At 38.3% G+C, this 24,689-nt stretch overlaps 1 protein-coding gene across 3 annotated transcripts in view; it reads right to left on the reverse strand.

Annotated features, from left to right (window-relative positions):
* The window catches only part of TMEM132D (transmembrane protein 132D), a 215,527-nt gene that overhangs the window by 74,370 nt on the left and 116,468 nt on the right, over window positions 1–24,689 (reverse strand). For all 3 annotated transcript variants that reach the window (XM_048964351.1, XM_048964350.1, XM_048964352.1), the window contains one exon: window positions 7,791–7,974. In XM_048964351.1, coding sequence (XP_048820308.1) covers window positions 7,791–7,974 — 184 coding nt within the window. The remainder of the gene's footprint in view (window positions 1–7,790; window positions 7,975–24,689) is intronic.

Here is a 24,689-nt window from a genome sequence, read left to right on the forward strand (position 1 = left end):
GCTCAACTCGGGGATATTGATGGGCTGGAGCAAGGCCAGCATGGGGCCACCAAGCTGGCCCTGAGAGTACATGGCACGAAGGAGGAAGCTGAGCCTGTTCAGCCCAAAGAGGAGAAGGCAAAGGGGAAACGTGTTGCTTTCTGTAGCCACCTGATCAGAGCATACAGAGAAGATGAAACCATCCAGCTGTGCAGCTAATATTTGGGGCTCCTTCAGCCTCAGTTACACTGCGAATCTCACTGCTTTTCGGAAAGGCTTGCTCCAAAGGGAGGGGAAGGAGGTGTCATATGCATTCGAAGAAAATTTCTTAAAGCACTGTAACTCTGGATCCTGATGTGACCAAATTCACTGAATCTGAGCACAGAAGAAAAAGTGGTGATTTTTTTTCAGTGAAAGCAATTTATCAGTCAGAATTAAAGACTGTTTTGAATATTCAATGCTGCCTTGTATGGCAGCACTGCTAAAAATCCTGTGAGTGAAACCTGATGTGAAACAAAAGAGGAACAGAAGGCAGTAATCTGTCTTCCATAAACCGAATCTGACTACCTCTGTAACAGTAAGCAAACACCAGCCCTCATTTAAAAATTAAATAAAATTTAAAATCTACAACTTTCAAAATTTCTTTAGTATTGAGTCTGATTAACTTACGGATATAAAGGTGTTCAAAAGCAATCCAGATTAGACGCTGCGAGGCTTTCAGTGCTTACCAGTGTTTATCATCCTGACTGCTCAGTGTGGGGCACTTTAGAACATCCTGACTTTAAAATCACCTGCCTACTGAAAATGAGGTGCCTTTCAGTTGTTGAAAGCAGACTGCTTAGAAACCTTCAAATACTTCTGAAACCTTCCTTCTGAAAACTCAATTCACCACCAAGCTGCATCTGTTTTAAACGCACAACACTTTAATGCCAATGGCTTTCCAGCAGTGTGACAAGACTGGGTCTGTGATGGACAGACCACATCTTCTAAGTCTGTGTCCACCAAAGCAGAGACAAGTTCTGGATGGAACTTGCAGCATCTGCTGTTTTCCTGTACCTTCTGCATCTCACTCAGCCTCAGAGCAACACAGAATGACTGTCAAGGGCTGAAGGATTGAGCTTATTTCACCCCAAAACAATCGCACGCTTCTAATCAAGAAAAACATATGTAACTTGCACTTAAGAAAAAACAGCAGCTGTTATGCAAAGCCGTTTTTCTTAGACTTTAATTCATAAGAAAAATATCCTGTGTTTGTTTCTGTTACTCTAGGGAACCTAATTTTCGATGTTCCGCATCAAATTGTGTGGCTGTCAGCAGCTTTGCCAGCAGCCAGTCTGAATCCTCATTACTCATTCCCCCACTCAGACAAAACCAGGGTGACAGTTGCCTGCTATTATTACAGGTGATTACAGTATTAGTCAGCTAGCAACTGCAGCTCCAGATACAAAAACAAGATTTCTAACTTCTTGTCTTAAACAACATCATCCTTAAGATCTTTCTCCATGAACCCATAGTAACCTTTGGCAAAAGAAAAATGTTTGATGCTGGAAAACTTGCTTAATGGCTTTCTTTGCTCGGTAATTTATGTAGCAAAAACATTTGCAATGAACCAAAGTTACTATTTCATTGCGTGTTCAAGAGGTCAATGGAATATTTAATTGTAAAGGAAGATTGATAATGGTTGTTATTTCGAATATTAAGAGACCCAGTGTCATCAGTAATTCTAGAAGGAAAAAAAATCAAAAGAATATGGCAATCATCGGGGAAGGAGGTAAGAAACAACCACTTCATCAAGTGCTTGCATTGTTTTCTCATTCCCCTCTCTATGCAAACCAAAACTCTATGCTCTTGTGACATGTGCATCTGTTGCTGTGTTGGTAGTTAGGCAGAAGAAGGCTGCCAGAAGCAAGGCCAATGTTTAACATAATAGTGATAATAAGTAGAGGACTGAAGTTCTTAACAGGCAATTGTAATGGGAAAATAAACTCTATACATCACTCCCTTTGCAACTGAATATATTTTCTTCTTAAACAGTCATGCTGGAATACCAGGACTGTCACTCCAGATTGCACTGCTCAGCTCCCTGCTTTGTTGTTTGGATACAGATCAGTGCCGGTATCACAGGCTCCAACAAGACATAAAAAATTCAAATCTACATGAAGCAAAAATGTCTTGTAGTTTCACATATCTATGATTCAATTAGTTTCTGAAGCATAACAGATTATTGTGTGTTTACTGGATAAAACATTTTTCCTATTAGCTGTACAGGCTCATTACAGTTATTAGAATATGAAATGGAAACTAAACGGACTCATGCATCACAGAAAGACTAATTAATTGGCTTTTCAATATTTCCTGTCAAAGTGCCTGAACCACAGAGGACCAATCCATAGAGTGGGCTTTCTGAGCCAGGTAAATCTATGGCATCAACAGTTACAGTGACAACCTGATCTGAGAAATCTGTTTTTTGAGAAAAAAACTGGCCTTGACCTACCTGGTTATGGAGGCAATAGAATATGCTTATGAAAAGAAAATGATTACTTGCAGTTTCTCCCTTTTCCATTAGCAGACTTTGTCTCAGATTTACTAATATCTCAATTTAAAAGGTTCTTCTTGAGAAATGCATGCCATTAAACTACATTTGTAAAAATTTGACTAATACTGTAACTCTAATTTAAAATCCATGGATTAAGAAGGTTAAAGTTTGTAAGTAGTATGTAGACATCTCATACACAAAGCTGAGAGTCAGCACAAGTGTTAATGAAAGCTGCTTTCAAGAGAGCAGCTGGTTTTGGCTGATGTGATCTCAACTGTATCGTGCATGTGGATGGGAACTGAGGTCTCAGCTCTTCCAGAGAAAAGCCTTCAGTTCACCTAAAAGCATCCTAATAGCAAGCTTACGATGGTAGATAGTAAGGATCCTACTTTGGTCCCTCAGCACGGGCCCTCTGCCATCCTGATGATTGGCTTCGTCTGTTTATCTTCTGAGTTCTTCAGAGTGAGGCTAGAATTAAATCTGTATTTGTGCATTGCTGAGCACACTGGTGGCTAAGTCTGAGTGTGATATCAAGGCTCTACCAGAAAATAAATGGCACTAGCTAAAAATGAAATCTTTAATATTGATATATTTATATGGGCATTAATACCATAGGCATTTTAAATCTTGCAGTGGCTGCTACTGCCATTACATCTGATTCCTGCAATTATTAGAAATTATTTTAATGTGGGAACACTTCCTATATAATAGATAACCTCTTTGTTGCAGCAATTTATTTTATTTATTTATTTGGTCTATTCATCCAGCTCTTTATGCTGACGGTAGAACGGTTTATATGCTGTCAACATTTTCATTAAATGTTTATAAAGAACACCACAAGCAAGTTGAATCAATAAATTATCCAAAAGGTATAATGTTAAATTTGTGTTCAAGTTTTGGGTAAAATTTATTTAATATGACTGCCATAAATATAGCTTCTCACAAGCCAAAATGGGCCTAATGGGTCCAAGGAAAAGAACATATTCATCTGCAATGGGAGACAGGGTTTGTACTCAAAGTTTCTCTGATAACTCTGCTGGAATATATATAAGTGGAAGGTTTTTCTTTTTGTTTGTTTGTTTAACCAGAAAGTATTTTTCTGTATTCTAAGAAAAAATGAAGTTAACACCACATTTTCCAGTTAAAGGAGTCTTCTAATAAGGGATTTATCAGCCCTAGTGCTTACACATCCCCCTGTGAGATTTATGAAGCAGAGATTTTGCCCTGATTCCTCATCACTGAGAGCATGTACTAAATTTATATATTAAATAAAGTGAGGACACCAACAGAGTAGGTTTGGGACACATGTACAGCAAAGGCAAGTGATCTACAGGTCCAGAGCTGGTTCAGTTAAGAACCAGACAAGGTATATTTTTATTCATCATTTTTGTTATTATTATTTACAGAACAGATTTCAACTTATCCATTTACCAGTATGTCATATCTGCCCTCTGCTTTTCTCATTAGGGATTATCTTGTACGTATACAGATGGCTCATGTGCCTCTCATCCTCACCTAATCATTAAGGTTCAACAAAAGGTGAACACGACAATTATGAAAAAGCTCACAGAATATTTAAAAAACAATAAGAATCAATAGCAGCAAATGTGCAATTTGAGTGATTAAACCCATGCCATTCATCACCTAGTGAAACAGAAGAGAAGAAGAACAGGAAAGAAACACCAGAAAGAAGTCAAATAGGAATTGGAAGCTGACTCTTTCGTATACCAGTAAAATATAAAACATCATTTTCTAGAAGGTTCAAGCATACATTCTCACTTGCAGTCACATTACATTGCCCATCCTCAACTCAGAAAATCTCAGTAGTTCAGCATGTTCAAGGTAATTAATGAACAAATGGACCATATGCTTTTTTATTGTCATATTTCAAAGTTCTTAAGAGGAGCTAGGGTTTGTATCTCAACGTGTATCTTATCTTTTTTCCATTCTTCACTATGCCATTACTAGATTTCTTTCTGCAAAGTGTCAAATTTGCAGTAATTACCATGGAGTAATTTACTGGCATCCCAAGTCCAGAACTCTATCATTCCTGTATTGACCAGCACGTGCTTAAGACCCCTCTTCTTCAGCTCTCTAAACACATTTTACCAATAGACACAGACCCTGCAGTGAGAAGGGAGTAGACAGTGGCCATGCAAGGAATGCCTGAATGACAGCACAAAATGGGCTTGTGGAGACAATTATGCCATTTAAATACTCCCAGTGGTTTAGTGGGTGGCTGTATACAGCACCACAAAGCAATCGTGGTAAAAGGCCAATATTTTTTTGTAACCTTGGATAAACATCATTGCCTGTATTTCATTGGACTTAAAGGAAAAAAGGATCATGCACTGCAAATATCCAGACAGGTGCTCATAGGCTCTTTAGATGTTCCCAAATTAAACATCTTTTCCCATGCCATCCCCGTTCTGCTAACAAGGGCTGTCTGGGGTCCCATGTACAGCATGCCAAGATTGTTCCAGGATGTACCAAGGTTCTGTTTGTTACAATTCATAATTAGAAAAAGCGTTATTAAAGTGTCAGGAATACCAGCATTTATGGTACCCATGCATCCTTAAAATGCACCCCACAGATTTTATCAACATCTTAGAGCGTTCTGCTGCATCATGTGCTGCTGGTATTGGGTTAGAACCCTCCAGGGGTATCAAAATCTGGAATGCCACAGCCATGGGCATGGCTACTAGATCTGACTGCCCAGGAACCCATCAAGCCTGTCCTTGAATGCTTCCAGGAATGGGGCATCCATACCTCTCTGGGTCAGTGTGCTCCACAGAGCCTCAACACCCTCTCAGTGAAGAATTTCTTCCTAACATCTAACCTAAATCACCCTTGTTTCAGTTTAAATCCATTCCCCCTTGTCCTATCGCTATCCACATGAATAAAAAGTCAGTCCCCCTTTTTATATAGATTAAAAAAAATAGGCACTGCTGGTGTCTCCTGATATGGATATTTAAGTCTTGCTGCTGCAACGTTTTACAAGATTTTGAAAAAAAGAAAACAGGAAGCTCTAAATTGGCCATTCTTCTGCTTTGCAATTTACAAATCCATAATAGCTGTCAGAAAAGACTACAGAAAAAAAAAGATGGCGCAGAGGTGGCATGTGTTAGTCTATTAAAAAACAAACAAACAAACAAAGCTCTGTCTAATGTTGAAGCAGTAAAATGGTTCTTTTGAAAAATTAATCTGCAATTGAAATATTCAAGAGTATTTCTTTTTGGTGCTTTTAAACATGAAATTACGTGTTCTGCTGAGAAGCCCAGAAACACTAACCCAACTTAACCCCAGTCTACTGAAGGAGAGAATATAGTACTTTGCCTTCACAGTGGTTCCTCCTAAACAGAATAAATTATTCTTTTTTATTACAATTATTTTAAATTTTAAATTACAAACCAGCTCTGCTAAGTTCACAGGGAAATCTGAAGTACCAAACTAAGCTCAGTTACACATCTTGAAAGGTCTGCACCTGAATCATCATTTCTTGAGTAAAAAGTGTGGTGCCACAAATATTTGGAGATTTGTGATACTCCGGAGTTTCTTCCCTGACACTCCAGTTAATGCAAATAAGGTTAAAACTATTCTGAGTCTGTCAGTAATTAGGGGATCTCTGTCATTTATCTTTGCTTTCTCTGTTACCCATTATTCCAACACCTGTCGCCTTGTAAAATGTCACCTACTGATAACTTTATAGACTTTACATGACCTTTGAATTTTGTGCTTCTTGAAATTGGGCTAGCTTTTTTCTTCTTTTAATGGAAATGAAGACAGTGAGCTGATTTGTAGCAACTTGCAGGAGAATCTGTCTTTGTTCTTATTAGCTATTTTTGGCTACTGTATTGCTTTGTACTAAAGAAGTCACGGATCATGGACATGTGTGAGAAGATTCAGTATTTTCTGCAACCATTAGTGCCAAAAGAAAAAAATAAGTTCCTTCATTTTTCATTTTTAGGAGACTAATATAACCAACCCCTGCACAATTTGGGTTATGTAAATCACATCACCTCTGCAGCCTTAGTCCTCAGCACTCCAGAACTCATGTGACTGTACATCAGAGTCCAACCTGAAGACCTGAAATCCTCTTCTTTTATCAACAAAACAACAAAGATTACCTACTGTTCAACAGCAGGAACTAGTCCATAAAAACAGTCGTGTGAAACAAAGATATACAGCTCTGCTTTGCTAGATGGCCATGATTCAAGATGGAAAGAGCTGTTTCAGCTGTGTCATACAGCTTGGTAATGAAAGCATGAGCCATTACAAATGGGAAGAAATATCTCTAGTGAATTAAAGCATCACAACATGTGAGTAGTTATAAAGTTGGTAAATTATAATAATAGCCATTATCACTTCTTTGAATCTGAAAGTGCATAGAACAACCTCATAGCCTTCGGTAATGGCATAATTAACAGGTTATCACTAGGCAACCATCCAGGTTACATTTTTTTAAAGACTCTGAGATTGATTTTTGCTTTTCTTTTCACTGTTAAATAACACTGTGTCAATATTTTTAGTAGATTGTCTAAAAACCAAAATGGAGCAAGTCACTCAATAGACTGCTATACTCCATCCCTGACAATGCAGAAACACAGATGGAAGAAGCAGCTCAAAAAACAGTTTTTACTTGGAATTTGGTTACCTAACATTGTTATTTTTCAGATAAGCTAAAGTCTAAAGAATCAGGCATTTTTGAAACCTTATGGTTTGCACTGGGGTGGTGAAGCAGCCCATCTGAATACATTTATGTAAAATAGAAGTCTGTGTACTATACTTTGGGTTCTCCAGACAACTAAAAATCACTCAGAAGTCATACCATGACTTTTACTTTTCTTATTCCAAAATAATCCTGGAATCAGAATTGAAAGGCAGAAAAAAAATGTGATTTGGGGAGCCCTTAACCCTAGAACAAAGATAAGATTATCTGTGACTCAACTAGCACACACATCACATTGAAATGTTTGTCCAGGGATGCTATTCCATGAAACAACTGTGAAGTCTGAGCACTGGGAATGCCACAAATTCAGCTCCTGCCTCCAAGAAGTCAGTGCATACAGCAAAGAGAGCATAGCACTGCTTTCCACAAGAAGCTGAGTTTTGCCCTCAAACACTGCGCTGCTATGTAGCAAATTTCACATGATAGAATTTGTTTCTCAAGGAACTGAAACCATCCCCTAGGCTCTTAGCAGATCACTTGCACCCATCAGACTCGAGAACTGTAAACCACTATTCAAAACTTGTAGAATGCCAGACATTCTCTTACCATAGCCAAAGGGAGAACTCCTACCAGGTCCTTCTGGCTGACGTAAATCTTGGAGACTCCGAGATCAGATGTTGTATCTCCAGGATATTCTACCTGCCATGTGATGAGCTGGGTCTCAGGTAGGTCAGGAAGGTCTTCAATTTCAAAATCAATCTGCATGATTTCGGAGGAAGGACCATCCGCACTGGAAGCAAGCAAAAAAAAAAAAATAAAGGATCCACACATGACTGATAAGACAGTAATATAATTGCTTTTATGTTAATAAAACATTGGATTGAGGCTCTTCCACAAAGAGGATTTGGTAGATGATGGGTTTAATAATGAATTAATCATTTGAACTTGTCTTAAGATCTCAGAGTAGTTTCCATACATTCAAGTGACTTAGTAATACTCAGGGACATGGATCGCCAAGCACAGCTCCCTTTTACGGTTACAGAAAAAAAGGCAGTTCAACATAAATTCAAGGCTAAAGCTACATGCAAGTTTATCTGCACAGACCAAAAAATTTGACTCCAAAGCTCTCTCCTTGATGAGCAAATTGTTATTTCCTCCCTGTTAAAGCAAAATATAATCAGATGTAAAGCGAGTCGGTCATTGAAATGGGGAAAGCACTGCATTAAAATTATCGTCTGCTTTTTGAAAAAGAGGAACACAACAGAGGTTAAAGCTCTGGATGGGATCTGTAAATGTGGGCAATTCAGAGCAGAGGGTCAGAAAACACGGAAATGATTTTTTGCTACCTTGAGAATGTCTGCCTGAAGCTCAGTTTTGTCCTCATCTAAACCAAGAGTATCTAATATAACCAGCTGGGGGAGAGTTACAAAACAGGACTATTTAGTATTGGCCAATCTGGCCAGGATCCTCGAGTCAAAACACCAGAAAAGAACAAAGACCTGAGACGTGATTTTCCAGGATATTGGTGTTACTGACAACTTGTCCATGTTACTTTGTCTTTATATGCTGTCCTTCATAAAAGGTTACACAGTTCTCGTAAGTGAATACCATAAAGCAGAATTGTAAAGAGAGGAAGTTAGAAAGGGGCTCAAAGGTGCTGTTCCTCCAAAGCTTGTAATAAAATCAGCTACTGTATAGAAAGCAATGCAGTAAAGTTTCTATTGCGTATCTTGGCAAGGTGAGCTCTATAGTCCAGTGGCATTTATAGAGACATGAAAATACTCAATATACTGTAAAGCTGTTGGGGAATGCAGAAATTCTTAATGGTGCAGAAATCCAGGGAACACTGAGAATGACAGTGCTTTTACTTTGGAAGCACTGAAGGCCAAAAAGATCATCAATGTTAGTGCAGAGGGAAAGGAAAGAGCATGATTCCTTTCAGCAAGATGACATTCAAGGAGTGAAAGAAGGGGACAATACTGAAGTGTCGCAGCATAGAGAAAAAGAAAACATTTTTCAGGAACTGATTAGAGAATCACAAAAAAAATGTGCTCAAAACCCAGCAGGTTTTTTTAGCTGATGTGGGAAATAGCTAACATTAGGCATATTCTTTATTAAGGCTAGTTTTGACAACAGCCCCTGTTTGGGATTCTTCCCAAGATACTCAGAATTTTTATCATGCTGGCTAAATTCAATGCTTTATCTAAAGCTACTGCTTGAAGAATTTAATCTGATCATCTTTAAGGTTTGTCTTTTAATGGATGTATTGAGTCCTTTGCAATCCTGGGTGGAATTTAAAAGGAACCCGTGTGTTTCCAGAATGGAATACATTGTGTTCAATTTCTCATTTCTTCATGTAGGAAAAAAAAAAAGAAAGAAAGAAAAAAAGAGCACAATTTCTAAACGAGCACTGAATGCAGTCTTATTTCATGCTGACCAAGGTAGGATCATACAGCTGTGGCTATGGAAACTCGGTTACCTTAATTGTATGATTAGGAATGGGCAACACATTGCCTATAAATACCTAGCAGCAGTCCTGTTTTGTACAGCTTGTTCTGTCACAGTTTCTGTGTGTAAAGAACTAATTAAATCATCATATAATGAACCTTGGTTTTGAGATTCTATTCGGGCTGTTTGCCTTTATTTTTGCATTGGTGTCTGCTGCTACCAGTCATCGGCACTGTAGAATTGGTGCTGTCACCAGCAATGTGTCCTGTCACAGCAATGAGATGCTGCTGCACAAGAGAGAACCGCAGGGCAAAACATGACAGAAAAACTTAAAACTGCCAGGACAATCATCAAAAAAAGTGATCAACTTAGTCCTTTTCCAGGTATGTTAGAGATTAGAAGAAAAAGAGAAAAAAATAATTAAGACACAAGAGAAAAGGGGGAAGAATACTAGGAAAACAAAGGAGGAGTGAATGGGAATGGAAAAGATGGTAAGAGAGAAGTGGAGCATGATCTGCATATTCTTAAACAACTATTCCCATGCTGTGCAACTACAAAATATTAACCAAAATGCTGAATGTGTTTTCCTTTAATTTTTGGCCAAACTCAATGGTTCACGACAGCAATCTAAGCTGAGGTGAGGAGTGGTCAAAGTGGAACAGTTCTTGATGATAACCTGAAGACCAGTCCTTCACTTTGGAGTTCACTACTTCATAGATTTACTGTTAAAGTGTGACAGAGCAGATCGTGGTGCCAACAAAGTCTCCTTGTTGATAGAGCCATGCATCACATAAACCCACTTAGAAACAGTCACAGTTCAACGCAAAGACAAGCAAAAAAATCTGGGACAACAATAATACAGGAGACTTGATTGGAAAGGAATAGGCTGGTCTTTCCTCCTGTCAGCCAGGACACCACAAGCAGGTCTACACTGTAATTCTTAAACAGCCTTTTGTTTCCTGTCCAAGAGATCAAGCAGTTCAAACAAATTAAGAATGCAGAACACTGTCCTCTCTCCAGGGGAGTATTTCCTCCTCTGCAGAGCCATTCTTTATCTTTTACTTCTGACATCCCCAAATGAGGCCAATGGTTGGTTGGGTTTTTTTAATCTCTTTTCTGCCCTTTTGGCCTGGGACTCCTTTTAAATCAGACAGGATGGTTTCAAGGCCCAAGGCCAATTTATAACACCTAAGTCATTATGCCAAGATTCTTTAAGGAAAGAACCAGTCACTCCTCTGGGTCTCTAGGGCTGGTATGCCCTGCAGGACAATTTTCAAGCAGAGACCCAGTAAATCCAAGAATAGCTACTGGATGCTGGCAGTTAGTCAATTCAAGCATCCCATTCATGATTTCACGAGCTGTGGTATCAGCTTTGGTCTTTATATAATGCTCGTAGAACAAGATTTGTTCTGAACCCACTAAAAGGACTGGGCATTTAATGTTTTTCATGCAAAGTTTTGTCACTGTCTTTAGAAGGCTACAGCAGACATGAGAAGCCTAAAGCCATGAATATGCTAAATAAGATATATCATAGGAATGTTAATGAAAGAGCCTCAAGGGAGAAGAACTAAGAAGGTAATTTTGATCATTTTCTACCTCCACACATGTTCCCATATCTCCAGTACTGCTCTTGCAGGGTACTGAAAGAACCTGTGGCCTGAAATGCTGCACAGGTCAGGCTGAGATGGAACAGCAGTGCTCAGAAAAGGAAGAAATATTTCCATGGATAACTGCAGAAAACTTTCCAGCATGAAAGAAGGCAGTCATCAGCACAGCTGACCCTGAGAGACCTCAGGGAGTTTGTGAAAACAGTTATTCCCATTTTATAGGAGAAAAAAATTAAATTGAAAATGACTTTCCCATATAAAAAGGAAAAAAAATGACTTACCCACCACAGAGTGGTGGCTGTCCTCAACAACTTCAGAAATAAAGTCATTTCAAAACAAGTACAAAATTTTGGGTAAAAGTAAGATAATATGCTGTTTTGTCATAGTAGATAACACACCATGCGAGCTGTTTCCAGTTCTATCAGTTGGGTTGTGGAAAGGGTTTATGGATGGCTTACTGTCTTGCCACTGCTCAGATTCAGCAGCAGCAATATGTCTTAAATTCAACTTCATCTTCATTCAAATGGTGAATAATGGTCTTAAACTTCACATCCACATTTAATATTTGTGTGCATGTTGTTTTTTATATTTTTCTTTGTTTGTTTTATCTTTAACCTCAGCAATCAAAATGTACCACCTTCAGTTTTCCTTTGCGAGTCTACTCTAGAACAATGCACACAAACATATCTGCTTCAGGCAAGATTTGAACTCTTCAATGCAGTATAGGAAGACAAAGCATTCTGCTACTGATTTAGAGTCCTTGGAAACTTTGTCTCTGGGATAAGCTTCTTTTACCAGTCTTCCCTGCACAAAAGCCACAAGCTAAAAGCCCTCAAAACAGTCTTACAGGCAAAGATATATTCTTTGTTTTAACAAATCTGATTGTCTTTTCCTTCTAGTTTCTGAGCAAGAGTGCAAACAATGAATATTTTCAAGCTTTACTGGACAAGTATCCATACAAGAAAAAATTGCAGAATTTCAGCAAACGATTTTACCCATAAAACTGAGATGTAAGGTAAAAATCAAATATTGCAAGATTTGACATGAAATAGTACAACAGCGTGACTTTTCTTGTTGCCAGCTGAGGAGCTGGCTCAGCTGCTGAACTCCACACATCCAATGCTTGATCCACCAATCCATTCAGTAGATATGACCCTAACTGGCAAACAAGATTTTCACCCCTCCATTCTACTGAAGAAAAAATGGTGGAGTTCACAAAACATTTAGATGTCTGTTAAAATAAAACTAAAGAATTTGGTGCAATTCCTGCAACATCCACGACTTGTAAAGTAGTAGATGTGCTGAACACATCAGCCCAATAACAAATTGCAAAAAGGATGAAATATTCTGAACACGGACAGGAAAGACCAAGGCATGGGGTTCTGACCTTCCCAAGGTGAGAGGGAATTCTAACAATCTGATGTCTCTAGAATCAATCCCACTGTATTACAGGGAAGATCATTAATCAACACTGATACATCGAGATAAGGTGATACATAGAGTACTACATTAAAATTTAATTGTATTCATTGTCATCTTTGTATTAAAAATTCAGCGATGGGTAAGATGAAAAATCATTTTTCTTAAGGAATTGGTGCGTAAGTGAACCAACTAACAAGAAAAATTACCAAGTGAGTCTGCTAATCATGTAATAAAGTTCTTTAAAAAAAATTGATTTGTCTTTATGGACCACGGCATCAGCAGTGCTGGTCGAGAAACATTTGCTGAATTATTTATTTGACTTTTTTTTTGCTATTTTCAAATAAATTATTCACTATACAATTACCCAGCTGTTGATAGCACTTTTCCCAAATAATTAAAACCATTCAAAAGTAAATAAAATTTAACAATTTTTAAAATATAATATAAATCTGAAAAGTAATTCCCCACTAACCCAGCATTTCAGTTCAGAACCATCATTCTGAGCATCTCTTGACGTAATAAATCCAGTAATCACTTACTACATTATGCTTAGGGAATGATAAATCAACATTGACTTTATTACATCCAGTCTAATAATCACTCAATGAATTATTCAACACAGTCGTCAGTAAACATCAAGCACTTTTGAAGTAGCCCAATCATGAGGCAGTGGCAGAAAAATCACTGTTTCTATGCAGGTGGGATTGAATAGCTGGGTTAAGAAAACAATTTTACTGACAGCACTAAGCCTAACAAAACCCTGCAAAGACATTGTCAGTCTGGGTTTCTCTACCTGCTGCTTTTTATTGTCCTCAGCATAAAAATAATGATAAATATAGCACAACTCATACATGTGATAAAGCTGCAAAAGAGCAAACCACATATATAGGCAAAGAACGATCATTATTAATTGGGAGAATTTCTACAGGGTCCATCTGAGGCTCAGACACTGCTGTACAAGTCAACTGCAGAAACTGATGATTGTTTTCTGAACTGACAAAAATGCCAAATAAGAGAAAAGTAACTGATTTTGTGAGTAGAAAAACCAAGTATAAAAGCCGCAATTAAATAACTCTCTAGTGCATACAGAAGTGATGTGTTACTTGCAGACTGCTGGTTTTTCTGGGACTTGTAGAGCTTTAGGAGTTTTACTCCCAAATCATGTCCCATAAGCCCAAGTCCACCAGCCAATACCAGTCTTAAATGTTTCTAACAGAAAAAGCCTTGGATGTTTCATTCACATCACAAATTCCCAGGCAGTTATCAATGTCGCTAGCACTTCAACATCACTGTCTCACGAAAATGAAAAAACCCTTTATTGAGAGGGAGCTGCCATACCAACATAGTGCTCATCAACCAGCAAGGAACCAGACCCAGGACGTTCATAGTCAGACGGCACAGGCACAGTGCCACAAATACTTGTTCTTGAGTATTCCCAGCATACAAACTCACAACAAAAAGCACTGCTGCCCAAGTAGCTCAAATACCATCAGGCAAAACCACACTGAGCAAAGTTATAATCCAGTCACTGATTCTGGTCCTGTGAGCCCTCTGCAAAATGTAGAATGCATATAAGCAGAATTAATTCTGTCTCCTACAGAGTGCCCATTATGGAGTTTACAGCATTTTCCAGGTAGCGATCACAGTCTTGGTGAAAAGTAATCACATAAGCTATGAAGCACTGAAGAGTAAAAATTTTACTCCCCTAACTCCACCTGTTATTACCTTTCATGATTGCATCTCTTGCGCATCTTCAGATGAATCTCTTAGATAATCTTACCACTAGTGCCATTGATTCAACATTTATTTTTATTTTTCTAGCAAATGTAATACATTTAAAAGGTCAGGAAGAATCCCCAGCGCAAGAAAGTTGGGAAACTTGTCTAAAAGGTACTTCAAGAATGAGTCTCCCCAAGAAATGACACTTCACAAGGCTGTTATTATTTCTGCATTCACAGCAAGGGTGCAATGTTTTGGTACTTTATGATCCGTGTTCCAAACATCAGCTGTTCTCCTTGATGCCCACTCGGGCTATATAACTCTGGAATCCAAAATAATTTGAAAATTATCTCTCCTAACATGTTTTTATTGTTGAAATTGTAGTCTTATATCAAGACTGGGAGATCCAACATCTTAGCACATAGGCTCCTTCTGTCTCCAAGGTTAAATCTGAAACATATCCTCTTCATGTCTTGCTTATTAGAGCCCACACTTATTCAACAAATGTAATTATATATGGAAGCAGCACTACATTTCACAAGACTCCAAGATTCATTATATTTTAAAATCAGTGCCTGTTTTGGAATATATTCAATATATGAAATTAGCACCCTTGCTATAGGAATTTCCTCTGCAATGAACTGTTGAGCAAGTGTTTCTGCTGAACTCAAACATCTTACAAAAGTGCAAAGTTCATTTCAGCTAAAAAAAGAAACCATATTTTCTTTCCCAAATGTTTGAGTCTAGAATTAAAAAAAGATATGCTTTCCAGCTTCCTTGATATTAAACTATAAGAGCTTCAAGTATCTTTCTAACTTATTTTTAAGCATTACTGTGAAAAAAAATTATAATAATAACCAAAGAGAGAATATCTACAGTTGCCTTTTCCGCTCTCTTTTGAAAAATCTTTGGGCTAAAAGACACAAAAAAATATAAAATAATCCTTCTTGGAAAGGGACCTCTGAAAGCTATTTGGTCTAAGGCTCTGTCAGAGTGGGACAAATTTCAAAGTTGGATTAAATTATGAGAGTTTAAATCTTTGCACATCATTTTCCAAAGTATAGAACTTAGATCCCTTTCTGTGATAGGAAATGCTGGGATAGTCTGAGCACTGACATTAGTGTTCATATATATGGGCACAGGAAGAAATAAGAATGGAGGCAGCTCCACTTCCATCAACTCTTACAGATTTGAAACTTGACTTACCAGGTAACCAGAGGTCATCTTGTTGCCTGTTGGCTTCTGTTCTCTTCTACCACATGTGATTTGACAAATAATTGTGTTCAAGTTAAAATGGAAGAAAGTATTGATATAAAATTATTTATAAAAAAAAAAAAAAGCTGCTTTCATAAACAAATCCTTATGCAGAAAATAATGGATCAAGAAGTATGCTCAGAAAGGTTCTATCAAAAGACTACATTTACTAGAACATGAAAATTATTAAGTGCCGACCTCTTACTTCTGCTTTTCATTCACTCACCTTCACAACCACATTTGTGAGCTGCACAGCACTCGCAAACTTCAGCACGCCCAGTGTTTAAATGTAGCATCAATTTCATTGTTGTCATTTATATCTGCTACTCTTTAGGGGGAAATGAGAACTTCATGAAAGAACCATACAATACAGGAGGAAATGTCCTAAAAACCTCATTCAGAACCTAAATACTGAAAATCTTGTGAAGTATCTAACTGTTTGGGCGTGATAAGGACATACAGAAAGCCAGCTCCCTACCTGTTACAAAACTTGTACTGTTTCAATGAAATGTGTTGTTTTCCACTAATTCTTAGCAACCAATGATGACTGCAAATACACATAAAAGTATGCATCTTTGGTTTGTATGTTTTACAAGTTAAAGAGGGCAGCATGAAATAAGTATCTCCAGAATTGTACACTGCTCTGCTTTAGCTACATATTTCAAACATGGCCTCATACGCAAAGAGATATGCTCACAAAATTATTATAGCTCCAATGATACAATACCCTTTCTCCACTCCAGCTATGGCATAGTTTTCGTATTTGAGCAGATGTTTACCCACTGTACACCCTGGGATAATCTGGTAGTCATGACGAAATCATACAGACAGAACGATGAGAGAGGTTTGCAGTTGAATTCTAGGCTCTGTCAAAACAAATCATTACTTTTGATGTTCTTGTGACATTAAAAGATGTGCTAGTCAAGAAGTTCACAGAACCCACATCCTCATTAGCACAAACTATTCCATTAAATCAAGCGATATAATCATTTTGGGTTGCACTCCAACCACTGTTGACACACCTGACTTTTCACACCTTTTTAGGCTCAGCTTCACCTGAGCTCAGAATTAGTGAGATATAAGAGGAGATGTATGGCTTGGCAATCCTTGCACAGTCTCTGAGGAATTGCAATGAAGAAAATAGTAAGGACAAGTTATGACCACAGCTATTATGCTGCAGATAATTATCCATTAGAAAGTACTCTGAGATCAGCAAACTACTCCCAAGATAATCGTGAATGTGTCTCCAGACAACAGAAACAATTTGCATTGATTTATGCACACAAGTACACTCAACTGCTATCATTTGGTGAGCTCTATATTTTCTATCTGATCATAAGCAATTGATTATTCAGCAGTCCTAACCTTCTATAGCCAAACAGTCCGGGAGCTGCTAAAGCAGACACGAAGAACACATGATGTGAATATGAAAGCTATGATCACTCATTCTACATTAAAAGCTGTCAGCACAGGAAGGAAGACAGAGCTGCACTTATATGATGATCCGGGCAGGAAGAGATCTTGGTCCATATGGATTTGTTCCTTGCTACTGCAACCATATAATCTCTTGATAAACTTATCAAGCTCCATTTTACAAAAGTACTTACAGCTTTTTAATCCCTCTATTGCCCTGAAAGTCTCCTCCAAAACTTGATTATTCCAATGGTTAAAGCAGTCAGAGGAGCCACCCTGGCTGGATCTGAAGCCTTCTATGAGCCATTCTTCAGAGCAACTGGATCATAGCATGCTCCAGACACTCAGATGGACATTGTGGCCAAACACAGCTTCACTTCCTACAACAAGTCCTCATAGCCAAACATTAAATAAGTCTGCAGACCTTCTGGAAACATGTAATGGCTGATAATAGCTCTCTCATTCAAAATTATTCCTTCCACATTTTTGCATTCTCAAATGACTTCCAGCCTCCTTCCTTACCTCAATTTAGCTGTAAACAAAAGAATTCTTTTGCAGATAAATTTAAGAGGGCTTTGAAAACCCACTGATCTAACGAGGCAGGCTGAGAAATGGTAGGTTCTCATTTCCTTATCTCAGTATGTGGTTGGAATGCAACACAGCTGTTTGCCATTTCCAAAAATAAAGCACTTTTTCAGTAAAAGCAGTAATATGATCAAGCTGATAACTAGAAAACTGGAGGAGAGAGAGAGAAACAGACATGACATGAATTAGGGAGATAGTTCATGAAACAACCTAACGAGAGAATCCCGTGTCAAGGCGCACGTATCAAATCATAAATGCTTCATTAGTATCTGATAATCTTCAATTTAATATAATTTGGACTTTTAAGTCACTTTTATCAACATGTTTGAAGACACTCATCTTGGATCTTGAAAGTAGGTTCTCTAGGAAACAGCCACCAACTCTGGGGCCTGGGCAGCAGTACAAACTGCACTGCTCCCACTTATAAGAATCTCACGACTGTACTTAAAAAATCTTTATATTTGACAGAGGAAAGCTGTGCACCTAGTTCTCTAAAAAGAAATATAGATTTTAAAGAACTGAGGAAAGGGAGACCCTAATTATTAGAATTTTGAATTCACTAGTGCTAGCAATCATTAATATTTTCAACAGGTTCATAAATCATTCACGTAAATGTGAAAAGCAGTGAGTGAAGATCAATATTCACTCAGAGGTGTTGCAAAATTTGGCCCTTTTATTAAAATTTGTGAATTGTGTTTCCTTTCATAAATAGCACAGCTAGACATGAAGATGACAATCAGACCAGAAAGGAAAAAGTCAAGTATCACAGGCAGGATTTCATTTCATGGTAGCTGACTAAATATTAGTTTGCTTGAATTATAGACTCTTCTTTGCTTTATACTTTCACTGCTATTGCACTATAGATTCATAGTCCAATTTCGAGTCTTTAGTGTCTCAAATGAACCTATAATCTCTTTCTTTCCAAGGCTAAAATGAAACAACTGCAAATGTACACGACAATCTTCTTCCATTGTAATGGAAAATACACAAAGGTGCACTAGCTGGAAAACACAACCACCAGCAAAGTATAAATTTGAAATATCACCTCAAAGCAAAAAAAAAAAAAAAAAGCTGGAAAAAATCAGACAGGCCCTACTTCAGACCTTCAGACCAACATGATTCTTGGAGAAATTCAATGGGAAGCTGTTAGGAATTATAAAAGCATTCAAATGACATGGAGAACTAAAACACAGCATTGACAAAATTTTCACTTAAGCTAGATTTTTAGGCATGGTTTTACTTTTTACTTTACTCAAGCTTCTTGACTTTAGCTTTGCTTTCATTGCACAACAGAATGGTGTATGAATAAGAGCCCCTGTAAGATAACAAAATCAAAATATTCTTATAAAATCACTAAAAGAAATAATGTGTGGGATTTTTGGAGGGCCTGAATGTGCAGTAATTGCAGTGATATGAAGAAGAGCAGAAGGTAGATCTTGGGCCAGACGAGGCTCTGAGAGCCTCCTGACCAAGCCGTAGACATCCCTGTTCACTGCAGGGAAGTTGGGCTAGACGACCTTTAAAGTCCCTCCAGCTCAAACAATTCTATGATTAGGGTGGCAATACTCTGAAAAAAAAAACCAACAAAACAAAACAGTAGGTGAGGTTTAAAAGACGGAAAGAACAGGAAGTGCTAACTTTCCACAAGTATTTAAGGACTTAAGTGTCAGGGAGGGAAAACTGCTAGAGCAGGTAGGTAGGAGAGTATAATTAGAAACAACAGGAAATATGGAGCAAGTTCAGAGCAAAAAGACAGTTGTAGAGTCTCCAGAAAAACTGGCAGACACCATAATAAGAAAGGTTTGCAATTACATATGGTAAAATACTTAGAAAAAATACTGGTTTTTTTGCAGTGACAGATATGACTCTGATGGGCCTTTTTTGTTTTTAGCCTGGTTCCTTAAGAATTAAAGGATTATGTAATCAATCTGCCTGTCTATCATTCCTTCCAACGACATTTGACCAATTTGAACAAAATTTGGACAGAAGGTTGGTGGCTGAGGGTCATTAAAGTTTTGGGAAGCAGGCAGCCAGGAGAGGAAAAAAGAGGAAGCAGTTAATCCTTTGACAGGAAGGATGCTGCACACTCCCTAAGAATTGATATACACACTCAATCCAAAGGAGCAATTACAGAAAACCAGGCTTCAATCTTTTGGCTGCTCATCGGAACACTCCGTAATGCGCACGGCCAACTGCTTTTTCTTAAAGCCACAGCACAGAAGTTGATCCCTACTCAGCAAACCACTGAAACAAGCTTGCTCAGTCTCCTGTGGGTCAATCTTGGTTTATATAGTGAGCATCCATGTAAGTACTCTACTAAATAGGAATGAATTTAAATATTCTGCTGAGCTGGGCTATCATTTATCAGCAAATTCGCCAGTTCAATTCAGTAAATTTACCAAATTACATGTGGAGAGAATTACTCCTGACCTTTGCTCAATGCTGCAAGAAAACGACCCCTGAAGGAACACAGAACCCTCCAAAGAGGTCTGCCACATAATTAAGAGCATGACCTACACTTTTGCTCCCAGACATCCTGACTATATAAAGAAAGCAGTAAAACAAAGTTCAGAATGCTATCACGAACACAAATCTCCCTCTGACTACCAAGCTTCTCAAAGTAGAGTACAGATGGTATACAGTGGGCTGCTTATGAACACCAGCAAAGCTAACATGGATTTAAAAGGTAATATGGATTATTTTCCACATCACAGCATGCTTGGATACACAACAAATAGCAGTATCTCTGAAACGTAAGGAACAGAAAAGAGCAATTTCTTTTTCTTTATAAAAAATAAAATCAGTAATTTCTGGTTTGAAACCAAAGTGAACCATGCATTTCTTTGACAATTCCCAAAGAAAAAGAGCTACCAAATATGTTTCTACCTCTTACTGTTTTCTTAATAATTTAATTATTTTCTTAATAATTTAGAGTTCTTACTGTTTGTTCATAAAAGAGACAAAATCTTTTGCAAAATTCAAGGAGAAGCAAAATTAGGAGCAGCAAATTTAAAAATTACTGGTGCCCACCAGCAATTAGTAAATAGTAATTTAGCTTTACCACTAAATATTCTTAAATGTGGAGCAGTCGAGGATTGACAAGAAAGTTTTTATAAAAATGTGATAAATGTGTGAATTGTGTGGAGAAAAGATGAAGTAGAAACAACTGGGGAATTATTTGTACAAGAAATAGAAATGAAGAGTACTGAAGCAGTTCTCAGATCCATAGCAGATATTCCTCCCTTAAGTAATGGTGACACCTTCACCAGTACTAATGAGCATTAATTAAAGCATGCTCCTATTTTCAGAATAGGTTGTATGTTGAAAATGTATTGATATTTTTGCTAAGGCACTGCAGGGCTAAACTAGGATCTGCAAAAAGCAAACCTTGATCATTGGTATCTTCCACATAAAGATATTAAGTTCTTTTTTCTTTTTTTTTTTTTTTTTGTTTTTTTTTTTAGGCTCTTTGTATCTGGGGACTGTGCAGGCAGTAATTCCAGTCCTCACCAACACAGCGGTGAAGACACCACCAAGGTTCAGCAGGGGAAGGGAACTGTGATGAAGAAGGAAGGCAGTAATTGACAATGCAGTTTTCTAAATGACTGGAAATGTAAGTTGCCTATTTAGAGAAGTTTGGTGGCACTTAATTTTATAACTAGATTAGGTTAACTTACAGTAACAGCTACAGTAGCTCTGCCTGAAACTACAACAGAGAACTTCTAGCTGCGATTACCATTCCTAGACAATACAAAGCCCACAGTGCTGTGGATGCTGCTGGCTTTATGAAGATATAGATCATTTTGATCTGGCTGAAGCAACCTCAGCGAGGAGCCTGTGACAATTTGGTGTCCTTCCTTTCCTACAGCTAGCACACATCACTCATGGAGGCATGCCATAATCCGCAGTGACACACACAGAGCAGGCAGAGCAGAAGAAAGCTTTCAAAGCAGCTCAGCTCTTCTTTACAAAACATAAATACAGGGCATTGAATTCAGCCACAGCACAGCTTCCTACATTTGACAATACAATCCACTCTGTGTAACTGAAATATTTATTCAGACACAATTACCATATAAGATTAATATTTAAACCAGGAGCAATTTGTTTTCATTATTACTCTTCTTTCTTTTTAAACAACAGTTAGGATTATAAACCAAATTAGACAATTTATTCTTGAAATGGATCTTTAACATTCTGCTTTTATTAATACTAGTCTGAAATGTTCAGCCATAGATCAAACTGTGTATTTCCCACAGCGGTGGCTCAGAAAGCAAAAAAAAAAAAGCCCAGTCTCTGAGCTCTACATTTTACAGCCATTACTGTCAATTATACACCTCACTGTGGGAGCAAAAGAAATCTTCATACACGCCAGCTGCAGCCTTACCCCTGAATTTTGCAGAGGTAGCAGTTATTTCAGATGCTGAAGGAGGGAGCGACATAAAAAGAGCTTAAAAAGAAAAAAAAAAAACTGAAGCAAATTAGCCTGAATACAGATTCTATCCATATGTTCACGCATTTTGACATATGATTCTGACCATTTGTTAGAAAATGTTTTGATAGTAGCAATAATAATTGTAACATTGACGTCTGTCTAGTGCCTTTCAAGCATAGAACTTATGAAGATGCAGGTATAGCCAGCAGGCATTTCACACACTGCAAAAACTACAAAACACAGAAACACAGTGAGTTGCACATCTGGGAACTTTGCAGCCCTCAGTGGGGCACAGATGAGCTGCTGGTGACTGCCTGCCATCAAGACTGGAAGCAGCACTGGCCCAGGGGGGCCAGCCCTGCTTGGCACCTCACTGGTATTCAGTGTAATGCTGGAGCCAGAGCAGATTACTAAATGAGCACGGAGAAGAGGTAAACCCCAGTCCCTACTGAAATAAATGGGAGTTTTGCCATTTCAATGAGGATGCAGTTTCCACTGTAATAGCCTTGACTCCTTGGACTGCTGTCGTATCCATCAAACCATGCTACAGTGACACTCAAGACCAAATCTGAACTCACCATCACCCTCAAGAAATGCAGGTCTGGTGCCCTTTGATTCCACTGCAGTTCTTCATATTCTGACCCAATATTCTTGGGTCATTTCCAGACATAAAAGACACATCACCACAATTCCATATTTCTCCTCCTTTCCTGTTTAATTCTTTTCTCTTTATACCTTATACCTTTTGTTTTCACACTAGCTAATACATTTTTTTGCAAGTTTGCCTGCCTGCTTTGAGTGAGGAATGGCCCAGCTGGAGATCAGTGCAGACAGTCAGGCATAAAGCTGAATTAAGCTGTAGTGACTTATACCTAAGATTATCCTTCCCCCTGCCATGAACTCTCCTTTCCAGCTGTTCCTTCTACCAGAAGGCTTTTCTAAGATTATGCAGCACTGTCTTGTCCCAGTGGAAGTTACAGATAATCGGAAACCTCCTTAGGGTTCCTAAAGTCTGCAGGGCTCAAGCTAAACCCAGTCAGCACTTCCAAATGCTGCAGTGCTCATTGGGTTCCAAACCATCCCATCAGCAGCAGCAGTGCTGCACAAAGTTGTCACATCTGCAGAGTTTATCACTTCTAGGAGAAACAGAAGTGAAGTCCTTGGCCACAGTCCTTTTGTGGTCTACTGAGATACTAAGCTGTTGTGGGTAAGTGGCTCACAAACATAAATCAAACTGAACAATCTGAGGTGTGGGATATGAGAATCTGAGGTTTTTCTAAAAAAAGAAAAAGGAAAAGTTTTGCAACTTGTATCTGTGGAGAAAAATGTTCTTCATTCCTATTTCCAATAGCTGACATGAGATCTGGAATGAAACCAGAATGAGTCCAGAACCTGAAGGCACCAGTTTCTAACTCAGGTTAAAGAACACATCTTACACACCTTTTACTTCACTTTTTGATATAATGGCATTCTACAAAATACTGTGGAACATATTAACACTCTTGCCTCTTCTATTTTTCTCTTGCAAACTGAGCTGATTTTATGAGATCCTTTAAGTCATTCACATACACTATTTCTCTCAATTCCAAGGGCTGATTATTTTGTGCTCTTAGCTTCCCAAGAGCTATCGCAAAACTCTTGGAGGCTCTTCAATCTCCTTCAGAGCTGTGGTTAGAAGAGATGAATGAGTTAAATCTGAATGCCTTCCAAACACCACAGCTTGGAGGTTCGCAGAAGGAATTTCCCCAAGGATTTGAGGGTCATACCCCGCTACGTGCCTGGCTCTGCTTCTCCCTGTGCTTAATATTTTGCAGTTGCCTCACCGACTTGGAGGAGGAAAGGAGAAAAATGCAGCATTATGATTTATAGGAAATATATATACTGCATGTTACTTGGAGGAAATGTCAAGAGAGAAAAATAAATGCTTCCTGACAATTGCTTGTCATTTTGTGCCAGCAGCTAAACAACACGAGAGCTATGCTTTCCCTCCCCAAACACCAGAGCATGGTGTAGATGAATCACTCCACTGAATTATCACTTTCAATAATTTGTGGTGCTAAATTGTCACTGACTTTACAAAAACAATGTGTAACCTTCAGATTTGATTAACAGATAGTGGAACAACGCTGAAGTGCACTGTGCTAAACAGCACCCAGCGCAGCCCTCATAATGTGCCTGATGTGCTGGCCTCTCAGCGTGTGTCAAATACCACACTGAATTCTGCCTGTTAAAATTCACTTACTTTTACAAACTGCATTTTTTTTATTATTTTTTTTTATTACTAACACAACATGAAGCATCGCTGTAAGTTATATGGGCTAAATGCAACCAGGAAAGTATCAGCACACGCTGATGTTTCTGTGGCATTGTCTTTGCTTGGCTAATGTATGTTCAATAAACTATCCAAATGCCACAGGCACTCATAGGTCCTGAAATTCACTGACACACGGATGTCCACAGTGCCCCTTGTCACATCAAGGCATGCTCAGCATGGGCCACATAAGCTCTGGTTGCTGGATGAATGAAGTCTGTCCCTTCAAAACTCACAGCGTGTAGGGGGTCAAAAGCCAAGGTAAAAGTTCCTGAAAGTAAGGTAAACTTGTTTTTTTTTTTTCTATTTTT

This window comes from Lagopus muta, chromosome 17, assembly GCF_023343835.1.
Source record: "Lagopus muta isolate bLagMut1 chromosome 17, bLagMut1 primary, whole genome shotgun sequence".
Classification (NCBI taxonomy): domain Eukaryota; kingdom Metazoa; phylum Chordata; class Aves; order Galliformes; family Phasianidae; genus Lagopus; species Lagopus muta.